Genomic DNA, 22,084 nt, shown 5'->3' with positions numbered 1-22,084 from the left:
ACTCTCGTAAACGGAGGAACCGTATTCAGTATCTTGTGGCTTGGAAACATTTTCCCCCATCACACACTGAATGGGTTGACAAGTCCCATGTTCGAGCTCCTCGTCTGCTCCGCAAGTTCTACTCTACTTACCCTGATAAACCCTGATTTCTATGTGGACTGCTAATTTTCCCGTTCCCCTTTCTCTCTTCTATGTCATGTTGTTCATTTGTTTGTCTGTGTTCTTTCGTTTCTGCAGGTTTGACCATCCTTTTCTAGAGGAGGGCCGGATGTCAGCCTCTGCTTCGCTGCTTTTCGGCTGCCATTGAAATGGGGAGGGGGGCATGGTATTTGGAAGGGGAATCATTATGTACTGGAGGATTGTTATTAGGAGCTGTCCTGACCATCTATCTGTGCATGTGGAAGAAGGGAGTTTCCTGCCAAGGCCAACTGTCCAGCATTCCAGCCTGAAGCCGCCCGGAGTCCTCCGGGATTGGGCGGCCTATAAATAAAATTAAACTTGAGACTTGAAACTTGAAACTTTGAAGACATCTCCCACCTGACGGTTGGGTGAATTATTATTGGACTATGAAATGGGGTGCCAAGGGGAGGGGATTGAATTATACATGATATCTATTGCTTTCACGCCTTTTTACTCAGACTCAGCTTTGCTTTGCTACTCATCGTTTGTAATTAGTAAAAGTACACTTAATTCTAAAGCATGGAGTTGAATGGTTTCTTTCTTGATTATTAAACGAAGGAGGACCTGACATCATCCCTAGTATGGTATTTTCCATTTTTCCATAATCTCCTTAAATCCTTTCTCCATGATATCTTTTGTATTTTGAAAAAGTAACTCCATTTTTTAAAAAATTCCACTCATTTCTTCCTTATAAAATATCTTATTTTCTTTTAAAAGATTCAATTTTTGTCCAGCAATCTGAGAACTATTTATTCAGACTTGAGTTTCCCTTCAAGGAGTGCACAAATCCCAGTTCTTTATATCCCATCCATAAACACTCAGTCCATTTAACTAGTCCTAAGATTATCAAAAACCTCTTTGCATATCTTTGCAGGTTCAATCTTTTATCATAACATTCAAGCGTCCTTTAATTAAATAGTTTCCTCATTTTCACATTTGGGTCTCCAGTAGTCAGGATATTCACTGTCCTCCATATAGGTATTTCTAAACTTGTAGTTTCCCCTTTTGTCTGCAGGGGGCACTCTTAAATTTTAGTATTGCTAGTCAGTTGTTATTTTCAGTTGTAAAACAATTATAAAAGCAGAATACATTTCGTAGGTAAGAGATTCCAGCATTTTAAAATGCCTTCCCAGCATCACTTCTTTCCAATTTAAGAGTTAAATTTCCTGTATATTTCAAAATTTATAATTTTTCTCTCCTGCACCTTCCATTTCCAGTCTGGTGTTTTATCAGAATGCCTGGATGCCACTTAAATGCATGGTTCTGAGTGGATAGTTCTAAAATGTCCCTTGCAGTTAAATTTAAAGCAAATGGGAAATCCTCTCCCCCAGTTCCAACACAGTTCACCTACTTTGTTCCAGCACCAGTCTTAGTTGTTCTTTGGTTGTCCCAGCTTCCTGGCTTTAGACTGTCTCTTCTTCTTGCCATGGCGAGAGGGAAAAACAACCCCAGGCCAGACGGGAGAGCTCGACTCTCCTTGACCTCACAGGGTACCCCTCTTTGCTTCACCACCCCTACAGGGCGGCTTTGGCTCCCTCTAGAGCCCACAAGCAGGAAGAACGTAGCATAGGGAAGGGGGAGACCGTTCCCTGTGATGTCAACTAGACAAAAGTTTTTCAAGGATTTATACGATATGGACTTCTAAAAATCTTGCAGATAAAATTCTACAAACAGATATTTTACCCAAATCTTTTTCTGATCATAATCCAGTGTTTTTGGTTCTTAGAAGAAAGTTTTGAGTTTCAGATGGAAATTAAATGAATATTCTGCAAAAGCAAACGATAATAAAAGACTGTAAAAATAAACTACATGAGTATTTCATAATAATTTAGGTAAAGGGACAACCTTAACAATTGTGTGGGATGCTAGTAAAACTGTTATGATGGGTTATTTTATAAAGTACAATCACTTAGAGAAGAAAAAAATCTCAGGAAAAGATGCAAAAGATATTGGATAAAATCAGACAGAAAGAAATTGAATTGCAAAAGAAACCTACAGATCCAAAAACTTTACATCAAATTAAATTGCTACGACAACAACTATCCATGTTAACACTACAAGAAATAGAAACAAAATTGAAGTACACAAAACAAAGACACTTTGAGTTTGCAAATAAACCAGGGAGATGGTTGGCATATAAACTGAGAAAGGAAAGGGGGGAAAACAATGACTGAGAAAATCTGTAAAGACTGCAATATAATAATAGATAATAAACTTATCAAAAAGTCCTTTCATAACTTCTATTTCAATCTGTATAAAAGACAGGAGTTAGATATGTCAAAAATAGATGAACATCTTTTAAGACAACAGCTGCCTAAATTATCACAAACTCAGAGATAACTTATGAATGATCCAATAACTGTCTTTGAGATATTAGAAGCCATTAAAAAAATGAAATCATGTAAAGGTCCAACTCAGATGGCCTTAAAAGCCAACACTATAAGCACTTTGAGGATGAACCTTTTCAATCACTAAAGAATACAATGAATGATATATTAAAAGGGGGAGGGAAGATATCTCAAATGTGGAAGGAAGCCAATATTGTGTTGTTACCGAAGGGTCAAAATGTTACAAAGACAAAAGATTACAGATCAATTTCATTATTAAACTGGACTATAAACTCTTTGCTGCAATTTTGGCAGAAAGACCAAAGAAGATTTTACCAGCATATATACATATACAATCTTGCTTCCTGCCAAAAAGACATCTAAAAGACAATGTGAGGACTGTTTTGAACATTATTGAATATTGACAATATCATAGTGAGAAACAGGCAGCCTTAATGTTTTTAGATGCAGAGAAGGCCTTTGACAATTTAAATTGGGATTTTATATTTAAAATGCTAGAAAAAATGGACTTTACACATCACAGAAAGCAAAATTGTCATAAATGGTGACTTGATTAACTCATTTAAAATTCAAAAAGGCATGAGACAAGGATGGCCCTTGTCGTCTCTGCTGTTTATCTTAGTGTTGGAAGTTTTGAATATAAGACAAGATGAGAAAATAAAGCCATCACTGGATTCCACCCTATTGATTAATTTCTGACCTCTCTCCAATCTTCCCTTTTTGGGGAAGGTGGTTGAGAAGGTGGTTGCATAGCAGCTCCATAGGTTTCTGGCAGTGATGTGCAGTGAGGTTTATGGCTGGTGAGGCAGCAATTTTTTTAGACTTGTGGACTTCAACTCCCAGAATTCCACAGCCAGGCATGCTCAGTTCCGATTTAAAGCAACAGCATTTGTTTTTCTCCTTTGCTAAATAAGTTTCATTCTTTCTTTTTCTTCTCCCTTCCCCTCCTTCCTCTATCTCTCCCTCCCTCCCTCCCCCCTCTCTCAAACACACACACACAAAGCTGCACCAGGAGGATGAAGTTTGAATTCCTCCCCCTCCCTCCAACCCACACGTACCTTTTCCAGCTGTTTCAGAGAGGATTTCAACTCTGCTCTTGCCTGCCATCATGAAAAGAAAAAAAATGTAAAAGGAAAAAGGCAAGAGCTGAGGTCAGGCTGAGCTAGTTGCTGCCAGAGTCACCATGGATGACTCTGCTTAACTGTTTAAAAAAGCCTCTAAAAAAGCACCCTCTATAGGAGGAGGCAGGAGAACAACATGCCTCACCTACGTCAGGAATTTTTCGGCTTTTAACCCTTGCTTAACTCTGCTCGAGTGATCATAAAAAGTCAGACTAGATGAGGCACCTCATTCTCCTGCTGCCTCCTATAGAGAGTGCTTTTTAAGAGGCTTTTTTAAACAGTTAAGCACTAAGCAGAGTCATCCATGGTGACTTTGGCAGCAACTAGCTCAGCCTGACCTCAGCTCTTTCCTTTTTCCTTTTACATTTTCTTTTCTTTTCATGATGACAGTGGTGAGGCTCTGCCTCCCCTGCCTCCCCTGCCTGCACGTCCCTGGTTTCTGGATGAAATGGATAATCTTGACCCCTATTAATCAGGATTCAGACCTGGATTTGGGATATAAATGGCATTGGTCGTACTTTTGGATGATCTCTGACAGGAGTGGGATGGGGGTAGTACATCCATCCTTGCTTTTCTTGACCTCTCAGTGGCTTTCAATACCATCGACTGTGGTATTTTCCTGGGGTGGCTTTGCGGGGTTGGGTGTGGGAGGCCTTGTGCTATCCTGGTTTACTTCCTTCCTCTGCGACCGCTTGCAGTCAGTGTTGATAGGAGGGAAGAGATCCAGCACTCATCCACTGCTTTACTGGGTTCCACAGGGCTCAGTACTCTCTCCGCTCCTGTTCAACATTTATATGAAGCCTCCTCCGAATTCCATCTGCCGGCCAATGTCGGCTGGCAACTCCTCGGGGGAGGGCCTTCTCTGTGGCTGCTCTGGCCCTCTAGAATGATCTCCCCGTGGAGATCCAGACCCTTACTACCCTCCTGGCCTTCCGCAAAGCAGTTAAGGCCTGGCTGTTCCGGCAGTTGAACTATCCAGCCCCATTCGAGGTTATGGCTGTTGTAGAATTTTAATCTGTTGTTTTATTTTTATTTTTTGTATCCCTTCCCTTTTTATTGTGAGCCACCCTGAGTCTCTCGGGAATAGGGCGGCATACAAACTTAATAAATGCAAATACACTGGGTGAGATCATCTGTCACCATGGACTGAGGTATCACCAATATGCTGATACTCAGATATATGTCTCAGCCTGTGGTGAATTAAGTGATGCTGTGTCCTCCCTCTCACAGTGCCTTGAGGCTGTTAGGGGATGGATGGGAAGCAATGGGTTAAAACAAAACCCTTGCAAGACCAAGTGGCTCTGGGTTTGGGTCTCGTTGGCTCAGGGAGAATTGCTACCTTTGGTCTTGGATGGGGTGGCACTAGTCCAAACAGACCCTGTGCGTGAGTCTAGGGGTTTTCCTAGACTCATGACTCCTGCTCCAAGAGCAGGTGGTGTTCATGGCCAGGAGGGCCTTTGCATAACTGCGAGTTGTGCACCAGTTACCCCCTTTCTTGGACCAACAGTCCCTACTCATGCCCTAGGACTAGTCACTTCTTGTCTTGACTATTGCAACATGCTGTACATGGGGCTGTCCTTGAAGAGCATCCAGAAGCTCCAGTTGGTGCAAAATATAGCTGCCCATATGGTTTTATGCAGACCCTGGTGTATCACCTCTCCTGTGGGAGCTGCATTGGTTACCAATTTGCTTCTGGGTGCAATTCAAGGTGTTGGTTGCCACCTTTAAAGCCCTTCATGGCTTGGGACCATGTTATCTGAGGGACCATCTCTTGCTGGTCAAATCTACCCAACCCATCAGAGTGGGGAGGCAAGGAATGTTGCTGGTCCCATCCCTGAGGGAGATACACTTGGTAGGATCCAGAAGAAGGCTCTTCTCTGTGGTGACTCCCTCTGGAACATCATTTCCTTAGAGATTAAAATGGCCTGAATCTAATACTCTTCTGGAAGGTGCTGAAGACTTGGTTCTGCCAGCAGGCCTGGGGAACACAGAGCAGGATGGAGCCCATTAAATGGGTTGTGTGATCTGCTGTCACCAGAGCAGGAGTGATTTTGTTATATTTTACTATATTAATTTATTTGATTCCTTTTTAGTTTTTATTGTTTTAAATTTGGTTTTATATTCTGTAAGCCACCTTGAGTTGCCATAGGCAAATAGGCAGCAGTACAAATTCAATAAATAAATAAATAACCACCAAGAAAGAAGTTTATAAATTGAGGGCATTTGCTTGATCTGGTTATATTTTTGCAAGACCCCCCCCCCCAAAAAAAAACATAGAACATTTGATGAGGAAATTTGATGTGTTTGGCGCTTTAGTGGGTTTTAAAATAAAAAAAGCAGAAAACAACAATGTTGATTAAGAATATATCATCTCAGGACAGTGATATCCTGACCAAAAAGTTGGGTTTTAAGGTTGAGAAAAAGGTGAAGTACTTGTGGGTTATGTTGACAAACACAAATATAAAATTGTTCCAAAATAATTATGTGCCTCTTTGGAAGAATATTAAAAAGCACTTAGAAAGAGGGAACAAATTCCATTTATCACTATTAGGTAGAATCTTTGTAATTAAGATGAATGTTTTACCAAAGATGTTCTTTCTGTTCCAGGCATTACCACTACTTGCAACTGATAATCCATTTAAACAATGGCAGAGGGGCATTTCCAAGTTGGCAAGGGAAAAAAGCCAAGAATTAGATACAAGTTATTGCAAGATGCTAAGGAAAGATGGGGTTTGAAATTGTATTTTGATGCATGATATGTGGCCTGATTAAAAGAGTGAACCTCCAGAATAAGAGGCTACTTGATTTAAATGGCCATAAATTAAGGTTTGAATGGCACAGTTATCTACGGTATGACAAAGTTAAAGTTAATGTTGATTTCAATAATCACTTTGCTAGACATGTCATATTAAAAGTTTGGAATAAATATAAAACAAGGTTCTCTATGATGTTGCTCTTTGGGTGTCTCCTCAGGAAGCTTTTTAAAGAAAAGGAATGGTGGCGAAGCCAGACTGATGGACTGATGGCAAAATAATATCTTTCAACTTCAGTGACCCTACCCTAAAGTTGAGGTAAGAGCTGAAATTAGAAAGGCTATGTTTGCCACTGGTTTACATATCAACAACTAAAAGAAAGATTTAAACTACACAAAAAGAGTTATGGGTTTGATTTTGTTAAAAATGAATTAGAAATCTTTCTCTGTGGTAGTGATGAACATATTATTGCTAAGATTTATAAAATGTTACTGAAACTGAATTTGGAAAGTGAACATGTAAAACACTGTATGATTCAATGGGCAAGGACCTTTGGATATAATGTGATGCTAGTGATGTTGCACTTGAAAACCATCAGGGATCCTCTGTTAAACCCCCTACAATTTGCATACCAAGCAAATAGATTGACAGATGATGCTGTTAATATGGCTCTGCACTACATCCTACAACATCTTGAATCTCCAAAGACCTACCTAAGGGTCGTCTTGTAGACTTCAGTTCAGCATTCAATACCATCATACCGGACATTCTTCTAACTAAACTAAATCAGCTAGCAGTACTTGAGCACATTTGTAAGTGGATTACAAGCTTCCTAACAGACAGGAAGAAGCAGGGGAAGCTAGGCAATATCACATCAGATACATGTACATTGAGCACATGAGCCCTCCAGGCCTGTGTGCTCTCTCCACTTTTCTTCTCTCTTATATACCAATGACTGCATCTCAAATGATCCATCTGAAGTTTGCAGATGATGCAACAGTGATTGGTCTCATTTGAGACAACAATGCATCCACAGATGGGAGGTTGAACAACTAGCCTCGTGGTGTGACCAGAACGATCTGGAACTGAACACACTCAAAACCATAGAAATGGTGATAGACTTTAGGAAAAACTCTACCATACTACCACCTCGTACAATACTAGACAACATAGTATCAACAGTAGAGACCTTCAAATTTCTAGGTTCTATCATATCTCAAGACCTAAAATTGTTATCTAACATCAAAAATGCACAACAAAGAATGTTCTTTCTGCACCTATTCACCCAAACCAGTAGTAAAAAAATGCTGTAAAAAGTTTTTTAAAAGGTTCCAATAATCAGCTGTGCCGCACGATCACCAGAATCTTTTTTTTTAATTTTTTAAAAACTTTTTAAAGCATTTTTTTTACTACCAGTTCAGGCAAACCAGCCTGATCCAGTAGCATTTCACCCTGGGCTAAAATAATATCTATCTCAAACAAATAAATAGCGTGTGGCCTTGATTCAGTGTCTACTGACAGACACATTTCACAATAAAAAAAATTACATTTGTCTCCAAATGCCTGGAGTAAAGTTAAACAGATTTTGATTGGCTATTGACATTGCTATTAATCTTGCCACTATATTACACTGCATGAATGGATGTATATATCCTAATACCTTGTCACATCTGTGTAGCTTTCCACATTAGAAGACTTAAATTTAGTGTGCCAATATGCCCTGCTGTTGAAGGTGTTCATGGAGATATTCTAATATTCTCCATTGAAAGGTTTGATGCATATATTTGGATCCTGAAACTGAATCAGTTGCACATTGGCTGTTCAATTGTCCTATACATCCTTCTTACAGATTGAAGCTAATTCTTCACTAACTATAATTCACATAGGTAAACCCCAACAGGGACTGTGTATTTGTACTAAATTATCAGAATTCAGTTTCCAGAAAAGTGAATCAATTCAGTAGTATAGCAACTGCTGTTAAAAAAAATCAAGCTTTTCTTGGTTTCTGTTATGAATAGGGCATTTATGCTTGATGTTTTAATTTTTTTAACAGTATATACACACCACATACACACCATTAAAAGAGACAAAATGAGGCAGAGATAGACAGCCAAAAGGAAAATTGCTTTAATTACAAGTGAATTTATAATAGTTTACCTACCTGTGACTGTGTATGAGTGCATTGACAGCCAAACCATCAGACCAGCTATTGGTAAAATTAAAAACATTGACCTGTGGATAGTTCTGAGTTGATTGACGAACCCAGCTTAACAAGATCTTTTCACTGTTTGTTTGTTGCAGTCCAGCCATGATGCTTTTCATAACATTTTTTACCTAGTTTACAACACAGAATTCCAACATTAGCTATATTTATGAAGTCAACCCACTTCTCTTCCGTAAACCCAGCTTTTTCAATTTCATTTTAGCCATGGGGGGAGGGGGGGGAGGTTCAGCCCAATTATTCATCAGGTCTAATGCTCTCTACTGACAATCTGACAAATTGAAATAAAATAAATTATTTCTACACATTTAGTGCAGTAAAACTATAAGCTGCATGATATTCCAGTGGAAAATTATATTCCAACCAATCCAAGGGTCCGTTTATTATTTCTATGCACAATATCTATATTGTAATGTGCTGTTCCTTCCTTTGCAGCTAGCTCCAGTCAGTGTAAGGTGCTAGTAATGAACTACAAACTCCTATAAAACATTGGGCTGGGGTACTTGATGAATTTTTCCCCATTTACATCTACAGATCCAATCACTTCTGGCAGAAAGAATATCCACAATGTCATCTAAAAGGATGAACGATAAGAGCCGTTTCTGCCAGAGCATCTTTTCTTTGGAACATCATTATTCTGAGGTTAGACTAGCTCCAGGAGACCCTGAAGACATGGTTTTGCCATCTGGCCTGGGGATCTATTGATGTAGTGACACCAAAGTGGTTATATTATTAGAAAAATGAATGGTGATCTCCCAGAGATTATGTTTTTAAACGTTTTAATGTTTTAATGAGTGCTTGTTATTATTATTTTTGAGGGGGGACTTCTTTATTTTTAGCTTTGTAAGTCACCCAGCATCATGGAAATAAAATGGGCAGTGACATAAATTTAATAATTTATAAATTATAAATAAAGAGCTATATTAGTGTTCTTTGTTTATTACTCATACTTCCTACAGCTCTTCTAGAAATAATCATTTGATACCTGCCAGTGGAGAATTATACTCCAGACCAATCCAAGGGTCAATTTATGATTTCCATCCACAATATCTATACTGCCAATATTTACCAGATCTACCTGTTAGAACAAGACAAAACAGAAAAGATAGAAATTAAGAAATATAAATGTTTTTCTTTGCAAGGTAAAAGTAATAAAGCAGAAGCAAATGGGTTTATATTTCCAAGCGAATGGCACAATATATTATTGCTGAATTAATATAATCAGACTTCTAAAAGTCATATTTTTTAAAAATGTATACATTCAGGGTAGTGTCTATGTTTGCATATTTATCTACCATTTAACTTGTAGAGAGGAATAAATCTAAATAAATCTAACAAATATTTGACCATTTGTTGACAGAATGCAAACATTTGAAGTCATTAAAGGAAAATGAAATTGGCAAGGATATAATATATTACAAAATAAACATAAACTTAAATGATTAAATACTTTTTAATAAAATGTTTTGGCAGCATATTGAAAGAAAGCTTGCAGAAACAATTATATTTATAGCTCTTTTCATAATATGCATTGTTTTTAAAAATCCAGTAATGATAATTCTGAAAGTATAGGAAAGAAATTGAATAATAAAAGTAGAAACAATACATAAGCATTTCATTAATTTGTGATTAATATAAAATATTTATTTTATATCATCTCCCTTGTAAATATTTTGTAGATATTATTTTGCATAAGTGTTCAATCCAGACTACTTCATCTATGATCTCCCATATTTATCTGTCCAAATAGTAGGATTCTATGAGTTGATATATTTCTACAAGTGCCAACTTGTAGTGTCAACATAAAATGTGCAGATTCTCCTTCATTTGAGTCTTCCATTTAATTTTTATACCATTAACTTTCAAAACTCAAACAGCTTGCATACAATTTTGCCCCAAACATTTCCTTAACAGGACTATGTTTCTATATTTCTTTACATTATCATATATAATTAGATGAAGGTTTTCCAAATACTTCATATCTGGATCTATTACTAATTATTCTAACCAAATTATTTTCTTATTTGATCCCTGGGTATTGCCTAACCTATAATTAACACTTCCATTGAGGCTCCTGCTCCATCAATCAGAAACTCACACTTCTCCATTAGAGACAAATTTTTTATCCATTTAGGGCCATGATGCCGAACCTATGGCACACATGCCAGAAATGGCATACAGAGCCAGGCATGCGGAGATGTCGCCTATTGTTCTTCCAGGTTCTGGCGCACTAGCCAGCTGGCCTTCACATGCACAGGGGCACCAGGGACTGAAAGAGCAGCTGCCTGATGCACTTGCGTGTGCCAGGAAGATATTCCAGTTTCTGGCACGCACATGCACGCCGGCCACCTGGTCTTTTGGTTTCTGGTGTGCATGCACACGTAAAGACCAGCTGGCCAGCGCGTATGCATGCACTGGAACTCACAAGGGGAGCAAGAGCAAGGAGAGCAGAGCTGTCAGCCAAGATGGCAGGGCCAGGGCTTCCCTCTCTCCCTGCCCAAGCGGTCTTCTTGCATGGCCCCAGCCTTACAGCCTGCAGGACTGCTGTGCATCCACGGTCTGGAGTGCCTGGCCAGCTCAGGTGAATGGGGTAGCGGGGCAGGGTATGCTGGCTGGCAGGCTGGCCATCCACCCACTGCTCATACCTTTGCGAGGAGACAGAATGTTGGTCTTACCAGAACGTGTCTTTTAGGTGATGTGGAGGGAGGGGTCACGGCAGGGTTTTATCACAGCCTGTTTGGTCTGTTAGACTGAGAGAAAACTTCTTAGCCTTCAGCTATCCCATTGGCTCCCAGTTTCCTCGATGGCGAACAGTGTCCTTATCTGTGAACAAAACACACAGAGACCCCAGGAAAGACCTCCTGACCCTCCCCCGGACCCTAACTCAACTAGCTAGGGTGGGAATGTGACCCCTCCCTCCACATCACCTAAAAGACATGTTCAGGTAAGACCAACATTCTTTTTGGTGTAGAGGGAGGGGTCACAGCAGGGACATACCTAAGCTACAGTCCCAGGGAGGGAAGAAGGACCCGAGGGAGGGGCGACTGCCACCCATTGAAGGACCCTTCTACCGAAGGATGCCTCAGCTGAGGCATAAACGTCCAGCTAGTAGTGATGTATAAATGGAGTCGGAGAGGCCCATGTGGCCGCTCAGCAGATGTCTTCAAATGGGGCCCTGGTGGCCCAGGCAGCAGTCGTGGCGGCGCTATGCGTAGAATGGGCGGTGATGCCTACAGGGGAAGCCTGACCTGATGCTTCATAGGCAGCCATGATGGCCTGTCTCAGCCACCTCCCTATGGTGGATGAAGAAACCCTAGATCCCAGGGACCCCGGTCGAAAGGAGACAAACAAAGCCTCTGATCTGCAAATTGCCACAGTCCTTCTTAAGTAAATCCGGAGAGCCCGGAGAATGTCCAGCCTATGCCAGAGCCGTTCGCATTCATGGGATGGATGCGGGCAAAAATTAGGCAGAATAACCTCCTGAGCCCTATGGAATGGGGTATTCACCTTCGGGAGGAATGCGGGATCTAGGCGGAGGATCACTCTGTCATGATGGAACTGACAGGTCGTCCCTAGAAGAGAGGGCACCCAACTCGGATATATGCCTGGCTGAGGTGACAGCTACCAGAAACACCACCTTAAGGGTGAATAGGCCCAAATGAACTGTCCTAAGTGGCTTGAACGATTCCCCTGTCAACGCTCTGAAGACCAGCGGGAGATCCCAGATGGGGAATCTATGGACAGGGGGTGGACGGAGGTTTGCAGCCCCTTTCAGAAAGCATTTAATGAGGGGCGCATGGGTATGAGAGCCCTCGCCCTCCAAAACCGTGGCTAAGGCAGTCACCTGTCTGTGCAAGGTGTTCTGGGACAGACCATTCTCGAAACCCTTTTGCAGGAATTCCAAGACGACGGAGATAGAGGCTCTGGAAGGATCAAGGTCGTGGCTAGAAACACCACCGCGCAAACGCCTTCCAAGTGGCGTAATAAATTCTGGTGGTGGAAGGCCAACTAGATGCTTCGATAGTGGCAATGACCCCCTCGGACAGATTAATGCTCCTCAGGAGTTGCCGCTCAAGTGCCAGGCAGTCAAGTGGAGCCACTGGGGCTCCGGGTGTACCAGGACGCCCTGACACAAGGTGATTTCCTCCCGAGGTATCCTTCAGGGCGGGGAGACTGACAGTTGGATTAGGTCCACAAACCAAGGTCTCCTGGGCCAGTAGGGGGCAAGTAGGATGACCTGAGCCCATTCCCTGACTATCTTCCTGACCGTCCCGGGAATGAGGGGAATGGGAGGGAATGCATAAAGTAGGCCCGCCGGCCAGTGGCTCCTGAGAGCATCTGTGCCCTCTGCCTCTCGGGACCAGAACCAGGAGAAGAAGCACGGTAGTTGGGCATTTCTGGGTGTGGCAAATGTCCACCACTGGGGTGCCGAACCTCTGGCAGACCTTCAGGAATAGTTCTGGAAAGAGCTGCCACTCTCCATTGTCCAGGGTCACTCGGCTCAACTAGTCTGCTTGGTGATTCGTCTCCCCGGAGATGTGCTCTGCAACTATGGAGGCTAGGTGTCGCTCCGCCCACATCCCCAGCTGTCGGGCCTCCTGCCACAAGGCCTGGGAATGTGTCCCCCCTTGTCGATTTACGTGTGCCTTTGTGGCCATGTTGTCCGTGAGAAGTAGGACATGTTGGCCCTGAAGTTGACGCCAGAAGTGTCAGAGTGCTAGCCGCGCCACTTTCAGTTCTAGCCAGTTTATATTGTGGCGAAGATCCGCGGCAGACCACGACCCTGGGCCATGTTGGAATCCATTACTGCCCCCCAGCCGAAGAGGCTCGCATCCTTTGTTACGGTTACTCTGTCCAGCTCCCAGAATGAGCCCCCCCTTTGTACCGCTGGGAATAGCCACTACAGGAGGGATGAGCGGACTTCTGATGTCAGGTGCAAGGTCCGGTTGGAATTGCTCAGGTGCCTCTTTTGGAAGGGGATCAAGGCCCACTGGATGGATGTAGGTGCAGCCTGGCCCAAGGAACAATCCCTATGGAGGATACCATCTTGCCAAGTAGTTGAGACAAGGTCAGGATGGAAATGGACCGCCTTCTGCAGACCGAAGCTACTAGTTGGCGAAGACTGGCTAGGCATTCTGGGGAGAGCTGCACTATCCCTGACTCTGCATTTATGATCGTCCCCAGATGATCTGTGTGGACGGGGACAGATGGCTTTTCAGGAAATTTACAGAGAACCCCAGGGACTGGAGGCATTGGATGGTGAGCCGGAGACTACGTATTGCCTGATGGAGGGAACCTGCTTGGACCAACACGTCATCTAGGTAGCATTGGAGTCTCACCGGTTTTGAGCGTAGGTGAGACGCCAATGCCGCCAGGACCTTCGTGAAGGTGTGTGGGGCCGAAGCCAGACCGAACGGGAGTGCTTGGTACTGGAAGTGGCGTTCTCCATGGGAGAACCGCAGGTATTTTTGATGTGCCTGTAGTATCGGGATATGTAAGTAGGCCTCTGTCAGATCCATGGAGGCCAGGAAATCCCCCCGGTGGATGCCCTGGAGAATGGTCTTTAGAGATGACATTTTGAACCATCTGTAAACCAGATACTGGTTCAGACATTTGAGGTCCAGGATGGCTCTCCAACCCCCTGAGCTCTTGGGGACCACGAATAGGTGCAAATAGTGACCTTGTCCGCGTTCCCAAGGAGGAACCTCTTCCACCGCCCTGGGAAGTGGCGGCACTCTGGGTTACTGGATGGAGGGAAGATCTGAAAGAGATTCGGAGGAGTGGAGAGGAATTCCAGCCTCAGGCCATGGCGAACTGTGGCCCTGACCCATGCATCTGTGGTGAATCTGTCCCATTGATCCACATATAGAGCGAGGCAGCCGCCTATGGGGTGACTAGGGTTCGAGTCATTTCCCCCATTTCCCCCACAAAAGGGCCACTTAGATTGTGGGCAGTACCTGCTGTGGCCCTGATAAGTGGCCCACTGGAACTGCCTGTCCTGTCTGAAGGTCTGGAATCTGGCCTGATTATCATGGTCTGGGCCGCTAAACAATGGTCTGTGGTAGGGGTGGGGACGGGATTCTGACTTCGTAGCCGTGGAAAGTAGCACCTTCTTCTTCTCCTTATTCTCTACCAAAATCGGGTCCAGAGCCTCCCTGAAGAGGTTTGGGCCTGTATGTGGTGGCCAGGTTCCATTTGGCCTTATTGTCCATCTGCCAACTTCTCAACCAGAGCAGGCGGCGAGAAGTGACAGATGTGGCTAGGGTGCTAGAGGAAAACCTGACCTAAAGTGGTGTCAGCAGAGTATTATGAGGCTGCCATAATTTTGGTGATGTCCTGATGGAATCGCTCGTCTTCTATCGGGATACGGTTCTGGAGTTGGCACAGCCACATCACTGTAGTACGGTTAAAGTACGATGCTGCGGCTGCGGCCTTAATTGCCCAGGCCGTGACATTAAAATTTTTCCTGAGGGTAAGCTCCGCCCATTTATCTTCGGGCTTCATCTTGTCCACCACGTCCCCTGATAAGACCGGGGAAGACGTGACAAGAGCCGCAATCGGAGTGTCGATTGCAGGCAACTGCAGGGCCTGAGCGAATGCCTTCTCCATGTTATAGACACGACGATCATTGCTGCCCGGTGTGAAGAAGTTAGCGGGATGAGACCAAGGCCTTTTGAGTATCTCCAGAAAAAGGGGAGGAGTCGGAATCTCCTCTTTATTGACGGCGGTGTTGGAGAACATTGCTATGTCAGGATCCCTGGGAGGTGGAACAGTGGGATCCCCGGTCCCTATTTTAGTGGTCTTGCGTGCCTTGTGAAGCAAGGTCTTGAACGCTGCGGGTGGAAGAAAGTTAGAGGAGGATGGGGAATCCGGAGTGGAGTCCACATCATCGGAAAACCCCATATCATTTCAGTTTCCATCACCCCGCGTGGAACCCTCACTAACTAGGGAAGGAGAGACATCCCTCGACCGAGACCTTGACGAGTAATGAGACTTGGCATGGTAAGAAGGTTTATCCCTCTGCGCAATGCCACGAGATATGGCAGTTGAGATCAACCTCTTGATACTCTCTGGGAGGCGTTCTAGATCCTCCATGTCCTGATAGGGATCTGGATCACGTTGATGAGACTCAGGACGGACGCCCCTAGAGGAACCCTCCAAGGGATCTTCAGGTGCATGTACCTGAGGTAGGGGGGACCCTCTCAGGGAGTAAGGGAACCCCTCCCTCCTAGAACTGATGTAGGATCTGGATGGGGAAGCTGATGGGGAGGAAGGACTGAAGCGACTCCGAGGAGATGGTGAGTGTCGTGGATCGGGTCCTACTGGGGACCTAGACCTGGATCGGGGCCTGCTGGATTGGGCCTGTTTCTCTGCCCTAGCAATTGTCTTCTCCAAGGTCTTTTGCCTACTAAGCTCATCCTTTTCAGCCGCTCTGGATGGTCTTGTGCTAGCCAGTGGCTTAGGTGCAGTAGACCAGGACCTGTGTTGGTCTGGGAGGCTCTCCACGCCCACAAAGGTTAGGGTGGCCTCTGCTGGCAGAGAGTCGGCCCTGTCAGCCATTTTGTGGCACTCACACATCCTGAAGAGCTGCTCCAGGATCGACAGTCTCCAGCCAGTTCTTCTTTAAGACCATCTGGTACAGTAGACCGGGACCTTAAACTCGTCAGTAGACCTGTGTTGGTCTGGGAGGCTCTCCACACCCACAAAGGTTAGAGTGGCCTCTGCTGGCAGAGAGTCGGCCCTGTCAGCCATTTTGTGGCACTCACACATCCTGAAGAGCTGCTCCAGGATTGACAGTCTCCAGCCAGTTCTTCTTTAAGACCATCTGGTACAGTAGACCGGGACCTTAAACTCGTCAGTAGACCTGTGTTGGTCTGGGAGGCTCTCCATGCCCACAAAGGTTAGGGTGGCCTCTGCTGGCAGAGAGTCGGCCCTGTCAGCCATTTTGTGGCACTCACACATCCTGAAGAGCTGCTCCAGGATTGACAGTCTCCAGCCAGTTCTTCTTTAAGACCATCTGGTACAGTAGACCGGGACCTTAAACTCGTCAGTAGACCTGTGTTGGTCTGGGAGGCTCTCCACGCCCACAAAGGTTAGGGTGGCCTCTGCTGGCAGAGAGTCGGCCCTGTCAGCCATTTTGTGGCACTCACACATCCTGAAGAGCTGCTCCAGGATCGACAGTCTCCAGCCAGTTCTTCTTTAAGACCATCTGGTACAATAGACCAGGACCTTAAACTCGTCAGTAGACCGGAGTCTCTCTGCAAGGCTTGCTGATGCGTTTACGCAGAGGCTTAGGTGCAGAAGACCAGGACCTGAGTTGGTCTGGTACGGTAGACCAGGCCCTGCGAGGCACATTTGGGCTAGGCCACGTGTCAATTTCAAAGTGGCAGCCGGAGCTCCGTCGGATTTTTTTTTTTAATGCTCCACTTCGCTGCCCCTTGAAAGTGCTAGCCGCTGGTGGCTCACTGAGGCCTCCACGAGCTTCTGAGGACTCGGAGGGAGCCTGCAACGAAGGAGTGGCTGGAAATTCTCTGCTAGGCTCGGCTGGGTTGCTGGTAAGGTCAAGGAGGTTGCGGCAGTGCGTGCGATGCGCTCAGTGCCCCCTCACCTCTTTCATGCCAAAAAGCCTCCAAATCGAGCCACCCGTGCTGTGGGCTCTTCTGCGGCTGCAAACAGCCTTCGGCACCCCCGACAATGGCCCTGGGGATCAGCACAGGGAGCCTGGCCCACGGAGGGAAAGAGGAGCTGCCCAACGGGCCTTCCCCACTGTTTTAGGGCAGCAAGAACTGTCCTATCTGGGCACAGCCGAATTTGCTCAATTTAAGCAATTTAGACAATTTAGAATAGTAAATTGTAGAAATCTCACTAGTAAAAACGTTTCCTGCCTAGAGAGCCAAATCAACAGTCCTAGGACCAGAAAGACTGAAAGGAAACTGGGAGCCAGTGGGATAGCTGAAGGCTAAGAAGTTTTCTCTCAGTCTAACGGACCAATCAGGCTGTGATAAAACTCTGCCGTGACCCCTCCCTCTACATCACCGGAAAAGGTGGCAGTTCTCACACTGCTACTCCCGGTCAGGATACTGGAGCAGGAAAAACAGGAGGAGCCGCAGTCGGGGAGGCAAGTTGCTCCATGAGGGCCAAAGGAGAGGAAGCATGGAGATCCCACTGAGGGGTAAGAGGCGCGCTAACCAGGAAGTAACCGGGAAGGGGAGGGGCTGCACTGGTTCTCGGAGGTGGGCTGGGAGAGTGATTCATCCCGCAGAGTTGGGGAAAAGCTCTCCCGCCTGCTGACCCCACAATCCAAGCCCCGGGAACACTGATGCCCCTTACCTCCAAGGCCAGGCAGAGCTGGCTCATGCGCACTGGATAGCTGGTGTTCACATGTGCATGCACACCACAAACTGGAAGAGGAGGTGGCTGGCATGCATGCGCATGCCAGAAACCAGAAGTTCATCTGTTTTTTCAGTTTCTGGGACACATGCGCTTCAGCACTTGGTGCCAAAACGGATATTGCACGCTCCCATTAGCCATTACTGATCTAGGGAGTCATTTACTACATGTATCATGCAAACATTTTCCTGAGACTTTCTATTAATACATTATTCCTCCCCTCACTTCTAGAGCATATCAACACAAAGCTGACAAGGCTGATACCCACATTATATTCATTTTATGCATCAGCAATTATATAGCATCCTAAGGAAATATTTGATACCAGACTGAAATATCTCTGTGGTGCTGATGTGAAGAGGAATATTGGGCTCAAGGATATAAGATTTGACTTTTATTTCAGCTTTCTTTTTCAAATTTTACAATATCATTGTGGATTTTGCAGATTCCACTTTTTATAAGAAGAAAGTTCAATATGGAAGTCTAATACAGTATTTATGCAGTCTCCTGTTTGTGAATAACAGGTTCCCCACAAAACAAAGAAGTATTTGAAACACAATGTTCAGATAATTACAAATAAGAAACTAGCCCATCAATCTCTTTGAAGCTGCAGCTGCTTTCTGACATAATTTCACAATGCCTAATGTACATCATTAAATATGAAATATTAAAAAGTAACTATTTTATGGATTGTATAAGAAAACAGAAACATAAATATATATTTTTATAAATATAAATTGAGTAAACAGTTTTTAAAACCATTTCCTGAACATATTGCAGTTTGAAGCCATATACTTCAATCTCTCATATTTCATATAATTATGCTGAATCTTATCCATCATGAAATGTATTTCAGAAACAGCTTTGTGTTTTTTAAAACCCTGTGTGCATTATGGATTCATGCAAATTATTACTTACGTTATTTTTCTGCAAGACTTGTAGTGCTTTATTGACATTGTTCAAGGCATGAACTCTAGTGGAGCCCTTTTCTTTCCCCTATAAATATAAATAGCTATTTTCAATTATTTTTTAAAAAATATTCATGTATTTAATATGTTATGACAGAAAGCTTACATCAACTTCGTAACAACCAACAAGAGCTTAAAGAATATAAATCCTTATTTTAATAATATATTTTCACTACTACATTTATTGGTGACTATATTGAATCAGGGGCCTGTAAACTGAAATCGATTGTATTCCTTCCATTATAAGTTTAAATCAAACTAACAGGTTTGTCAGTTTCTTTCATAAAAATGATTGAATGACAATATAAATACAGTAAATAAATAAATGACAATCTATTTTGTTGAGTCAGATGAGACAGAAAATAAAAGGGTGGTGGTAGAATTAATGGATATGTATGTATGTATGTATGTATGTATGTATGTATGTATGTATGTATGTATGTATGTATGTATGTAGTGTCACAACCCCTGGTATGCCCAAATATGGGAGGAAGCATACTGCTTCCATTTTCTGTCTATTGGCTCATCACAAGAGACCATCACGACAGGAAGCCATTATTTTTACTGTTGCCTTTGTTACATTTGTGTTGCATTTGTGCTGATAAATAAAAAAAGGGAGACTAGTATAGATCTATTACAAGCTATTTAGCTCTCATCAGCTAGCCATACCCTTACTGGGATTTGAACCTGTGCTGTATTACATATTAAGCAGTTGTGTTAACCACTAAGCCACAAGGTTCTCCTCCTTTATCAGCTGAGCCAGTGAAATAGGTATGTATTTAGTGTCACAACCCCTGGTATGCCCAAATATGGGAGGAAACATACTGCTTCCATTTTCTATCTATTGGCTCATCACAAGAGACCATCACAACAGGAAGCCATTATTTTTACTGTTGCCTTTGTTACATTTATTTATTTATTTATCAGCACAAATGCAACACAAATGTAACAAAGGCAACAGTAAAAATAATGGCTTCCTGTCGTGATGGTCTCTTGTGATGAGCCGATAGACAGAAAATGGAAGCAATATGCTTCCTCCCATATTTAGACATACCAGGGGTTGTGCAGGCCTCGCAGGGATCAAAGGCAACTGCTGGGATCAAAGGCAATGTGTGAGGCCCTTTTGTCTCTCCGCAGCGTCAGCGTGCCGTTCTTTGACAGTGTGACTGCTCCGATCCCTAATTAGCTTGGAGAGGTCAGGTAAAGGCCGGCAAGGCATCTCCCAGCAGCAATCGGCCTTTCACAATATGGGGGGGGGGAGGCATTTGAAGTGGCTGGTTGTCAGCCCATGATCCTTCCTCCCCCTTTTCACACCTGTGGCTCGAGGCTAGCAGAAACCTCAATGAGCCTCTCTCTTCAGAAATATTTTTTTTTATTTTCTTTTCATAACACACGCTCACATGTATACTATACATAGCCCATATCATATAGTATTAAATAATAGTTACATCAGTTCCTCTTGTAAACAATGCCCCCCAAAATAGAAACCCCTTATAGCTCTTCTGCTCTCCATACACCTCTTTCTTCTACCACCCTCCAACTTTCTGTCTTCCTTCCATCATCCCCCTCTACTCTACTTCCCCCCCTCTACCACTCCTCTCTCCACAATCCACTCCCCCCCATCCTTCTCATCCCCCCCCTCTCTCCCATCCCTCTCTGCCCATCTTTCTTCTTTCCCACTCCTCCTCTCCTTGGTGTATTTCTGCTACATGTCAATATGCTTAGCCTATCCTATTTTTAAAGAAAAAGTAATAATAGTAATAGTAGTAAGAATGTAAAATAAAGAGAAGAGAAAAGAAAAAAAAGAAAGGAAACAGTATACATGTGATGTCAGATTACATTGAAATCTAACACCTCTCATCTATCCTGATATATATCCCTCCCCCCCACCCTCCCCCTGACCCCCCACAACCTACCCCCCCCCCCCCCGGCTTCCCAGAACCCGTACACGGTATAGATTTTTAACAAACACAGTCTAAGATATATTGGGGGAAAAAGGAATGAGAAATCAATAACATCTTTACATTGAACTTAGCTCCTCCTTGCTAAACTAACTTTAAACAATTTAAATCATTCCTGATCTTAAGCATAGGCTATCTGGAATTTCTTAGTCCCATATTTATTTTGTATATAATCAATCCATTTTTTCCAGTCTCGTTTATATCTCTCATTTGAGTGGTCTTTAAGATATGCAGAAATTTTAGCCATCTCGGCTAAATTTGTGACTTTCAATGTCCATTCTTGGATTGTATTCCTTCTTCCAGTATTGCACCACCAACAGTCTTGCTGCTGTTATTAAGTGCAAAATCAAGTTGATCTCTATCGCTGTACAATCAGTAATTATACCTAACAAGAATGACTGAGGAGTAAACTTTATCCTTTTTTAAAGAATATTTTGTATAATCCACCATATTTTTATCCAAAATGCCTTAACCTTTTGACAAGTCCACCATATATGGAAATATGTAGCATCGAGAGAACCACATCTCCAACATTTGGGTTGTAAATTCGAATACATAGAAGCCAACTTTTTAGGATCTAAATGCCATCTATAGAACATTTTGTAAAAATTTTCTCTCAGATTTTGGGCTTGTGTAAATTTCACATTTCTTACCCAGATTCTTTCCCATGTGTCCAACATTATTGGTTCTTCAATATTTTGAGCCCACTTTATCATACAATCTTTAACTAATTCTGTTTCGGAATCCATTTGTATTAATACATTATATATCCTCTTTATATGCATTAAACTTTGATCTCTTATTTGTTGAAATAGATTATCCTCAACTTGCATGAAACCAATTTTTTGATCTGTTTTCCACCTGGCCTGTAACTGCCCGTACTGGAACCACGTTTGAATTACCTTTTCCTCTTTTAATACATTTAAGGATTTAAGTTGTAATACCCCCCTTTCTAGGGTAAGAAGCTGTCTGTAAGTAATTCTATCCTGTTTTTGTGCTATGTTCATATTTTCTATTGTGTGTCTAGGAATTGCCCACATGGGTATCTTGTCATTTAATTTGTATTGATATTTTTTCCAAACCCGCAATAAAGCATTCCTTAAAAAATATGACTTTTAAAATTTATGTCCACTTTTTTGTTG

General features: G+C 43.2%; 1 protein-coding gene across 1 annotated transcript in view; it reads right to left on the bottom strand.

Moving 5' to 3' along the window:
- The window catches only part of DMD (dystrophin), a 1,161,901-nt gene that overhangs the window by 1,089,349 nt on the left and 50,468 nt on the right, over positions 1-22,084 (bottom strand). Inside the window, 3 exon segments of the mRNA XM_032219839.1 lie at positions 8,564-8,736; positions 9,609-9,701; positions 18,932-19,009. Coding sequence (XP_032075730.1) covers positions 8,564-8,736; positions 9,609-9,701; positions 18,932-19,009 — 344 coding nt within the window.

The sequence above is a fragment of the Thamnophis elegans genome, chromosome 6 (assembly GCF_009769535.1).
Source record: "Thamnophis elegans isolate rThaEle1 chromosome 6, rThaEle1.pri, whole genome shotgun sequence".
In the NCBI taxonomy this organism is placed as follows: Eukaryota; Metazoa; Chordata; class Lepidosauria; order Squamata; family Colubridae; genus Thamnophis; species Thamnophis elegans.
The sequence above is the reverse complement of the archived record's forward strand: the minus strand, read 5'-3'. Positions and strand labels throughout refer to the sequence as shown.